At 37.0% G+C, this 10,884-nt stretch overlaps 1 protein-coding gene across 1 annotated transcript in view; it reads left to right on the top strand.

The window, feature by feature from the left end:
- Positions 1 to 3,591: 3,591 nt before the first annotated feature.
- Positions 3,592 to 10,884, top strand: part of dhx36 (DEAH-box helicase 36) — a 39,031-nt gene continuing 31,738 nt past the window's right edge. Inside the window, exons 1-7 of the mRNA XM_023351544.1 lie at positions 3,592 to 4,105; positions 6,176 to 6,324; positions 6,456 to 6,554; positions 7,994 to 8,198; positions 8,606 to 8,644; positions 8,803 to 8,973; positions 9,155 to 9,234. Coding sequence (XP_023207312.1) covers positions 3,836 to 4,105; positions 6,176 to 6,324; positions 6,456 to 6,554; positions 7,994 to 8,198; positions 8,606 to 8,644; positions 8,803 to 8,973; positions 9,155 to 9,234 — 1,013 coding nt within the window. The 5' untranslated portion in view covers positions 3,592 to 3,835. The remainder of the gene's footprint in view (positions 4,106 to 6,175; positions 6,325 to 6,455; positions 6,555 to 7,993; positions 8,199 to 8,605; positions 8,645 to 8,802; positions 8,974 to 9,154; positions 9,235 to 10,884) is intronic.

The raw sequence follows: 10,884 nt of genomic DNA, 5'->3' as shown, positions 1-10,884 counted from the left end.
ATTGCACATTTTAACTGTAGCCCAGATAAATATGATTACAAATTAGGGGTGCACCGATTTCATATGTATATGTGATTCATAGAAATATAATTAGACACTATTACACATAGTGCTTATAAACAATGACATTTATGTACTTCAGTTAAAAAAAACAAAATAATCTATATGTACACACACATAATTCTAGTAATATATTTAATTTTAATGGAAAATATATTTTAAAACTGTATATATTTTTTTATTTAAAAAAATATTTCCAAACAATATACCGATGTACAAGAAGTGTGTTTTTAAAAATGTATTTATTTCCAGTTTGTGATATTTTCTCAAAAAGTATGTCCAGTTGATTTTTTTTTTAAATACAGCCTATTTAAAATACACTTATCTAGATTATTTTTTTCACCTGGGATGACTCGTACAAAATCCACTTGTTTCATACTTTTCCTTTTCCTTTTTCAGCAGATTTAAGAAGACCGACTTTTGAAGAACAAAAGGCAACCAGAAGTGTCAAACAACCGCATCAGAATTGTGAAACTCATTATGAAAGAAAGGTGAAGCATGGTGGCAGGGATCTCCTCCGAGATCAAGAAGACATACCTGGCAATGCCTATTTCACAGTAGGATCGGAAAGTCATTTTGGACTCATTACATTTGAAGAGCATTGGGGTTTCCACCACTGTGTTTGTGTGAGAACATGCACAGACAAGACAGCAGCATTTGGAAACGGTGACATTTGAAGCACATTTGAAGGTGACATGCATCAGACGGCGACACATAAACCACAGAGAGAGCTTCACTGTCTGCTGGCGGAATCGGACACACCGAATTTAAAAGTGAAATCACACTGGGAAGAAATTTGGGAATAGAGAAAACTGAAATTTTATTTTAAGAAATAAATAAATAATGTCTGAAATGTTGACAAAAGCATTACATTAAACCTTTTTTTTTTATATATAACACTAATAACACTAACCTCTGTAAGTAGCCCACCATCCAGTCCAGTCATTGAGGTTCAATCCAGTCACAATGAGGAGCATTTTTGTCCTTTTTTCACAGGCAAAATTATTGTTCATTTGTCAAGTTAATGGAAGCCACTCTCCAAATTATGATGCCCCAACTCTGCTGGGACACGTTAGAAGCTGTGTCTATGTACCACTTAAGGGACACTAAGCCTTCATCATCTCTCTCAGACTTTTCGACGGCTCTATTTTTAAAACAGCTTGTTGGCTCTGGGGTTCCCGCAATATTAATCAGTGCTAAGCTCTACAGTTCCAGTTACTTTCTCCTAAATGGTGATCTTTAAGGATACAGGCGGCGTCTTCACAAACTCATGTCTGAAAATTATAGTTTCACTGCTCTCCCCTTAGAGCTGCCTTACTCTGGATCTGACTGTTTTTTGGTGATGAATGAACTTTTATTCATTTATTTTTAAAAGAAGTTTCAAAGCATTGTGCATTAATTAAGGAGTCAAAACAATAAAATAGGTGGTTAAATTTAATTTGGAGGACTCAAAGGCGGCTTTAAAGAAAAGCCTGAAAGAGATCAGTACAACTGACTGGATATATAAATGTTTTTTGTTTTTTTTTACTATTGGTACTACTGATTTGATTAATAATAAGAAAAACTGTTCATGCTGCAGGAGTGTTTTAAATGTCACCCTGTCTTTATAGTAGGGTAAAAAAAAATTCCTGCCTCTTTTAACTGAATGAATCCGAGGTTTTCTTTTTTTTAAAGGTTGCTGTTTTGCATTTTCAGTTCATAAATATTTGTCTTATTTACAGTTTTGACAACGGCTTTCTTCATTCAACTTTTTCATATCGCCGACCTGAGCCGCTGACCACTGCAGCTCCTCCGAAGATGAAATGGCCTCTTGTAAGTCGTTTGAAATTAAAAAATAACAACGATGACAAAAATAATTATTGGATTGTTTAACAACTTGTGTTCATTTGTTTATGTAGAACATCTTCTTTTCAACCTACCAAAAGCTTGAAATTTGACAGTGCCACACATTGGTAGGGAAAACTAATTATCGGGTCGCCATTTTGAACTCAGCTCAGACATTTCCAGGCAGCCAGGAGTCCTCCAGTGATCTGCAAATAAGATCGTAAACTTGAGTGCAAATGCCTGGATATGTAGAGTGTAAAGTGCTTTAAGTGCTCTGTAAGATTAGAAAAACACCAGACAAGTGTGTTCGGTTCCCATTTCCATTTGTATGGAAGAAAAAAAAAAGAAAAGAAATGAACCGTTTCAGTGATATAAGTAGATTAGAGGAAGAAGTTTTCATTACTGGTTTTCAACACTTTCCTAATGGAAGAGAATATGAGGCTTTTAGCATCTTCGTACATCTTCTTGCATTACAATTGCAAAAGTAAAAAGAATCTTGATTTAATTTTAGTTTTTCATGATCCTGATGCACCCTGGCCCGTTTCAAAAACATGACTGTTCAGTGAGCTGCTCTCTCTGCACTGTCCTTAGGGGTGAGTGTTTGTGTGCGTAGCTGTTTCTCTTGTGTGTCTCTGTGTTGCCCTGTGATGGATTAATAACGACCTGATGAGATTCTGCGCTGCCCCTAAAAGTTCAGTGGACTTACTTTGAGTTTTAACGAAACCTTAACCAAAGTCAACATATATTGGCTCATCTTTTTCAGTTGAATGTACTTTAGAAAACCTCTGTTACTTGCTAAGGAATGAAAATGCATCCAAGATATTAAGATGAAAATCACTCCTTTTGGTTTGTTAATACAACGCACATAACTTGAGAGTTTACAAAATAGCACACTCATGAACAGGCCAGAGTAAAAGCCCGGTAAGACACAGTCCACACATCGTTTATACCCCAAGGACAAAGAGTCATAAACTGGAGAGACAGCAAGGCTCCCTTGCAGGTGCAAAAAGCATTTCCAGGACAGCTAACCTGGGCTTTGTAAATTAGACAGGTTCATATGGTGACTGTTCATAAGCATTAAGGTAAAAAAAACAAAACATAAAATTCTAGCATCATGTTTTCTAAAATTCTCTGTGAATCGTTTCAATGTCCGCTGTGTTGTCTTATGGTGTCTTAGACTGCAACGATTGCCAGTGTAAGATAACTAGGTTTGTTATTTGGTCAATATAAAACTGAGTTCATTTGTAAGGGGGTGGAATGTGGCAAATTTTATTCCAGTCTTAGGACTTTGTTAATCTGAAGTCTGTGTCATGTTATGTCTAGTTTAATAAGCATTCCAGCAGGATATTTGTCTGGGCCAGTTACTGGTTTTTTCCTGGAGAAATGACCTTCGTGGAACAAAGATCCAGACAGTCTCACACATTTTGTTCCGCCTCTACAATTTTTCCCCCCTTACTGTTTGTAAAAAAGAAAAGAAAAGAAAAGAAAGAAAAACCCCCTCATGTGTTTGCCTACTGGCATAACTCTCACTTTGAGCTATTCCACAGTGTATAATTTATGAGCTCTTAATGTTTTGCGTAGCATATTATTAAACCTGACTGAGTGATTTTCACCTTAGTAGCAACCCCCCCTCACAACATTTCAGAGGCGTGAGCTCTACGTCAACATCCAGCGGCTGTACGCCGCATACGTCATATTCATGCGACACGCCGGACAGAAAACAGCAATTGCTGGCTGCTTTTGTACTTTGTTTGCTGCGTCTTGTATATTTATCGAGTGAATGCGCGACTGGTACCTCTACTGACAAAGATAGCGGTAGGTTTTTCCTTGTATAGCTTGAAATGCACCAGTTCACCCGGTGCTAGTTAATCCAAGCTGCGTTAACGTGCTCCTACATGTGTTGCGACAGTGACAGGTTTTACATTTGGTGCGTTTTCTTGCTCACGGCGGCATGAGTTACGGCTACGGCGGTGGAGGTGGAAGAAGAAGCAGAAAGGGAGACAGAGGGTTCAGGGATGGGAGCAGAGAGAGACTGGACAGAGGAGGAGGAGGTGGTGGCGGTGGGAGAGGTTTCAGAGGACACGGTTCCGACTTCGACCAGGACCGAGGAGCAGGAGGAGGTCAGAGGGACCGTCCTCCTCCACACCTGAGGGGCCGGGACATTGGTTTGTGGTACGCGCGGTATGGAGCAGTGAGGAGGAAACAAGCGGACCGCAGATCGGTATGAGCCTTGCTGATTGACTCTTGGTCACTGTAACTTAAGATGAACAGTTTTTGGGATTTGACTACAATGATTTGTGCATTTGTTTACAGTTGCCTTTTATTCATAATAACTAGTGGGACATCATTGATGTAATCTGTTTCCCAATTTTGTTTTGGTATTGAGCTCTGTAATGTTATGATCATTTGCCTATTGGTGTGCTAACCCCCTTTTGTTGCCTTAACAGTCGTGATGTATTGACATTGGACACCAAAGGGTTTGATGTGGTTTCAGTCCTGAAACTCTCATCGTTTGGACGTTTTTTGTACTTGCTCAAATCATTAGGCTCGCCTATTTCTCCCCACTGCTTTCACATGAGCTTTTAGGGCCGAATTCTTACTTACTGCCTTATTTATTAAATTTGTTATCATGACGGGCCTAATTTCATTTCCCTTTCAACACCTTAATAAAAACAACAACACACTACTGCATTCACCTATGCTTCTATGGCTCAGTTAAACTCCCCACAATCCTTCTTCTTCTTCTTTTTTTTATTGGCGGATGGCAACCAACTTAAGGTGCATTTACCACCATCTACCAGACAGAAGTGTGGTCATCAATGATCTCAGAGGGAATTTAATAATACACGCCTCAATGGTATGCACGAATGTGCAAATTCACATCCACACACACACATACATACATACTTTAAATACGATTAAATAACCAAGGGCTTTTTAAAAATCTAATTGATTAATTGCTAACAGAATTTGATTTATTTCCTAAAAGATTTATCATAGTCAATCCTATTTTGTCTCTATTTATTATCGACTTTAAGTGCTGACGTTCCTCTGAATACTTATTACATTTTAATAAGACATGTTCCACTGTTTCCATCTGATTACAATAATTACAAGTCCCTGTTTCATGTTTCCCTATTCTGAAAAGAGAACTATTAAGTCCAGTATGACCAATTCTAAGTCGAGATATGACTACCTCTTCTTTCTGCCTTCCATTCATACAACTTTTACCCCCCACAGTCTTTTGAATTTTATATAAATCTCTACCAGTGTCATGATTAGCCCATTGTTCCTGCCAAACCTTAAGGATTTTATTTTGAATAATAGATTTACCTTCACTTTTGCTTAATGGAATACTTAAGTTAATAACATCTGATTTCAGGGCCTGTTTAGCTAATATATCTATTTCTTCATTTCCTTCTATACCTACATGAGCAGGAATCCAAGCAAATCGACCCCACAATCCTTTGCTGCATCACTGTCACATGACCAAACAAATACCACGTGACCAACCCTCCCTCTCCTCCCCCTTCAGAAACAAATGGCAACAAGATGCAAATAAATATCGGTTGTGAATATCAGCCCAGTTTTATTTATCGGACTATATACTTACTTACACTTATTTAGCAACCCAGAACAGAGATTAGAACAAACTTAGAATCCAGAAAAACTACCTTAGCAACTACGTTTTAGACTCCTATTCTTCCAACCCAGAAATGGAATTAGACCAGAGGATACTTACTTATACTTCTCTACCAACCCTGAATAGGAGTAGCTAGTTTATATACTTTGGTTCAAAGTTATTAGACTACATTTTAGACTCCTGTTCTTCCAACCCAGAAATGGAATTAGACCACAGGATACTTATCTAGCAACCCTGAACAGGATCACCTAGTTTACATACTTCAGATCAACATTAGATTCTTTTTCTTCTTTCGGTTTTTCCTTTGGTTTGTTATTTTGTTTGTATTTCCTTATAATTTCTGTAAAGCACTTAGTATTGCCTTGTTTCTGAAAATGTGCTGTATAAATAAACTTACCTTTACCTTTGTAAAATGACACATTTTGTCCAATGTACCGATGTTGGTCCCATCTCTAAAGCTTTCCTTTCCAGTGGACTGGATTTGCTTAGTAGGTTGGTGAAACACAACTATTGTGTAATTTATAGCTAGAATGCTATGCCCGAGTGGTGCTGTCAAGTAGAACCTTTTAGCGACACAAAGTGCAGCAGCAAGAGAACATATGTATATACGTATATATCTTTTTTTCCCCTTTCTTCATATGTGTGCAGCGGGCCATGGTCCACATGGACGAAGCCAGAGAGGAACACATCACCAAGCTCCTCAACTCTGTTCAGAGAGACCCAACAAGAGACAACAGGGACGTGCCGTCCTCAGTGTCTGACGCCTGGCGGACAGCAGCCAGCAGCAGCGGCCACTGGTGAGAGCTGCTTGTGTCTTCCGCTGTGCACTCGCTCACTGCCAAGCTTACAATGTAAAAGGATGTATAAAGTCAGATTATTTGACTGTTTGTAGCTGATGTTGTGTCTTATTATCATGTTGTGAAATCAGTTACTTTGACGGGGATATGCCTGAAGAAGAGAAGCAGAAATTGGAGGAAGAGGAAGATGGTTCTTCGAAACAGAAGAAAACAAGCCGCACATCTCAACGGTAACTGTGTAAAAGTCTCAAACTCAAACAATTCAGCATGTTCTGGTGCTTGTGGAGCAAAACTCCACTTTAACCCAAAATGACTGCATATAATACAAATGTCATATTAATAGTAACCAGTAATTGCATTTCTCCTTATCATCAACATATTCAAGACCCTTTTTTGTTTTGTTTAGTTTTTTATTGCTCTCAAAGTGTAAATATCTCATATTTGTCCGAGGCTCTGAAACTGCCTGCTTTAGATGATAAAGTAAACATATATATTTATAATTTTTTTTATGTGGATATATTGGTGTATTATTTTATTTTTATTTATTTTTTTATTATTATTTTTATTAATTTTAGATTCGTTACAATACAAAGAACAAAGAAACCTGTGCCGCCACACACATAAAAAAAAAAAATAATTAAAAAAAAAAACTACAACAAAATACCCCACATGAACAAGAAACAAGGTGTCAATCGTCTCCTCCAGTCCACGTCACCCCTCGGACATCAAGAGAGGGGCAACAAAAGCAGGCAAGAATAAATAGAGAACAAAATAATAAAAAACTAAAATCCTCAGGACCAAGCAGAAAAGACTCAAGGGGAACCCCAAAGTGTCAAAAATGTGTCTGATTTGTGACCCAAAGTGTCAAAAATGTGTCTGATTTGTGATTAAGATCATGGGTTAGCTTTTCCAAATGAAGGATGACCGATATCTGTGTGAGCCACATATTTACTGTGGGGGCAGAAGGTGAAGTCCATTGTAACAAAATACATTTCTTGGTGAGAAATTGAAGGTAAACATATTTTGATAAAACTGATCTGAAAGTTTTCCTTTTTTTTTTTCTTACAAAGTGGTTGATTGGATTATTTAAAGGAAGGGAAACCTTTTGGCAAAGTATGTTGGCTTTAAATGGATTTAACGAGGACTGGGCGAAAAATTGACTTTATAATCAAATTTTCTGTTTGAGATTTAATTTGAGTAAAATGTGGATTTTTTTTTTTTCACCATTGCCCTCGTTGGGTTTTCATAGTTTAGAGGGATATTTGTTTTGACAAGCCTGTTTTAATAAAGTTTGTATTTATTTTGAATTTGAATTCAGGTCAACTCACACAAGAAATGATTGAAATAAAAGGCTTTTTTTTTTTTAAAGATAATTTCTAACATTCGTAATTTATTTTTAAGGAATAAAAAGTGAGTGGAAAAAAATCAATTAAAATCATACATTTTATTTGGTATAAAAAATTGGAGATTTTATTTGTGAGCAATAACAGCAAATTCACTCAGAATTTAAAAGAATTTGACTCATCATTCAGACTTTATATTGTCATATTTAAATTAAAATATACCTTTAAAGTCATTTTTTTCCAATCATATGAAAATAATAACTAAACTATAACCCTTGTCATCAACCTTGCTCCTAATGTGTGTGTTATTTAATGTTCTTTTTCAGTGACTCCTCTACAGCAGCTAAAGATGAACCTCCAGACAACTGGGACGCAGATGATGAGGATGACGTGGAGAAAGAAAAAACACTGAGCGAACACAAGGACCTGGAGTTCTTATTTCAGGAAGTAGTCAGAGACGCATCAGTGGATGAGGACTTGAAAAGAGATTTGCAAAGCAAAAAGACGGATCGAAATTACAAAGAAATGTTGGTAAGTGTATAAATATGAAGTTTTAATTTGCTGTCAGCAGCAGGACTTTCTGCTGCAGTTCCAAGTCCAATAAATACATTTTTTTCAAAGTACAATATAATAGTGTAGAGAGATTTTCTACGGATAACTTGGTATAGAGTTTCGTCAACATTGTGTAAGCAGGATGTTAAAATTTCAGGCTTAAAAGTTTTAATTTTCAAGTGCAAAGTTAACAAAATGCATTGTTGACAAACGGTACTGCTGAATTTTGCTGCATGAAGTGATGAGGCTGGAGTTGAAACTGGGGTTGAAAGCAGAATATGTAAAGTGTGAATTGTTAATGTCTAAATTAAATTTGGTGATGATTTTAAAATTGTACAACTATAAAGAAATAATAAAAACCTACTCTTCATTTTTTTCATTTCTAGAAATTCAGGGAAAAACTACCATCATACGGAAAGAAAGAGGCAAGTATTGCTGCTTTATCGTCCTTTTAAGCAATTACTTTCCAACTCACCATTACAACATCTTACATAAAAAAAACATACAAATTTTTTTTTCTTTGTTTTTATTTCCCACAACCTCTTAATTGCGTTCCTTCTGTCATCTCTGATTTGATCCACAGGATCTGGTGCGGCTCATCAACTCTAACCGCGTCTTGGTGGTTAGCGGGGAGACGGGGTGCGGAAAGACCACTCAGGTCACCCAGTTCATCCTGGACGACCACATCAGAAGAGGCCGGGGCTCGACGTGCCGCGTGGTCTGCACGCAGCCCCGCCGCATCAGCGCCATCTCCGTAAGTTTTCTGCAGCCCTGCTTACGTTGGTTCAAATGTTCTGGTTTGTCTACTACTGAGGAATGTCGTTGTGACGCAAAATTCAGTTTGCTAAATTTCATGCATGACTTGTCCTGATAAAAGTTTTTTTTAATGCAGGCTCTTTTCTTCAGTGGAATTATGTGTGTGTTTTTCCTCTCAGGTAGCAGAGCGTGTAGCTGCAGAAAGAGCAGAAAGTGTAGGAAATGGAAATTCCTGTGGTTACCAAATACGCTTGCAGAGGTAAGATTTTTCTCCCTAATGACTGCTGATGCATGAAATGGAGGTAATGGATTTGACTTTAAAAAGCTCGCTATGTATTTAACTGTCAGAAAACACAGTTTTTATGTCCTTTGATTATGTGATTCTTAGTCTGTTCCTGACTTAAACTTCATGCCAGCTTCAGTTATCAGAGCAAAGCCAATCATGACTTCATAAACGGATAATTATTTTAATCCGCAGAATAAACCTTATGCCTAAATTACAGATAATCTTAAGATTAATATTCAGCTTCTTGGTACCAGATGTTCAAGCTGAGCTACATCGTCTTTTGGTTTTTAAAAATACACCAAAATTTAAATGTAGTGGGAGCATAATCTGAAAAAATGAGATGCATGTTAAGAGAAAAAAAAGTCATTGTTCATTTTGCTTAATCTCATGTAGAAGTTTTTGTTCAACAATTTTTTTTTGTTGATTGTGTTTCTTTCCGTCGTCAATATGTCAGTTAGAGTCAAATGCCTTAAAGATAATTGGACACCGCATCAAAGCGCAGACAGACGGTAACTTAAATGTGCTCTGGGAATAATTAATAATATCTTTAGTGTATCTAGATTCTAGATGAATGTTTTTAAGTCCGGCATCTGATCTGATCCGAACAGAGCTGTGCTCATCTAGCTGAATAACAAAACAACAAAAGCCAGAGAATAATACTTATAATAATGATAATAATAAAAATCGATTTTAAAACTGAAGACAGCTTCTACTAAGGTCTGGCTTCACATCAAACAAAGACGTCAAACCTTTCATCTGAGGCTTTATTGTTTGCTGAGGATTCTCAACAGAGCATTGCAGGTGAATGCTAATTGAAGCAAAAACAAATTGATAAATCTCATAAGAAAACGGTTTTATCTGGTGTGAGTCAGGATGCAGAAACTTGAGTTCGTTTCTGTTTTTTGTTTTTTTTGCACCAAAATATGTAGTTGTGATTCATCCACTTTTCTTATAAAATGACTTTAAATCTGTACCACCACCGAGCTTAAATTCTAGGTGAGTTTAAAAAGACGTTCTTTAGAGATACATTTGTGAAGCTGCTGCTGCGCTTTGACTGCTCACTGTTGTGGTCTCACGGAGCACAGTGGCGAACAGTGTGATACCGCTTTGTTAAACCTCTAATGATGTACCAGGTTTACTTATTAAAAAAAAAAAGCTGACATGAAAACTTTATAGCCTTGCTCCTTTAATTCCCTCAATGTGTAATCTAGTTCTGTTACAGAACCAAAATTTTGCTGTACACTCTTGTGCATTTAAGGCCATTTGCAAAAGCAGACTGTGCTGCAAACTGAATGTTCATTGTTTTAAATGCTGTTAAAACACACTTAATTTAGAATTATTTCTAACAATATTGGAGGTAAAAACGTAGGAGATGGCATAGACGATAATATCGCAACAACAATATGACTTGTGAATAAATAAATATACTTCACCAGTGTTGATGTCCTTCTTTTGGTTCATAGCTCAGTATCTGGGTGTGTGTTTGCTGTCGTTCCATCTGCTAGGGGAAAAAAAAACATATTTTCTCTCTCAACAGAATGATTTTATTGTGGTCTCTTCTGGCCTTCATCTATTCTTCTTCTTCTTATGCTTTTGTTATTGGCTTGACCACCTGTTGCGTCG

Source organism: Xiphophorus maculatus, chromosome 18 (genome assembly GCF_002775205.1).
Source record: "Xiphophorus maculatus strain JP 163 A chromosome 18, X_maculatus-5.0-male, whole genome shotgun sequence".
NCBI classification, from domain to species: domain Eukaryota; kingdom Metazoa; phylum Chordata; class Actinopteri; order Cyprinodontiformes; family Poeciliidae; genus Xiphophorus; species Xiphophorus maculatus.
This window is presented reverse-complemented; position numbering and strand designations above follow the sequence as displayed.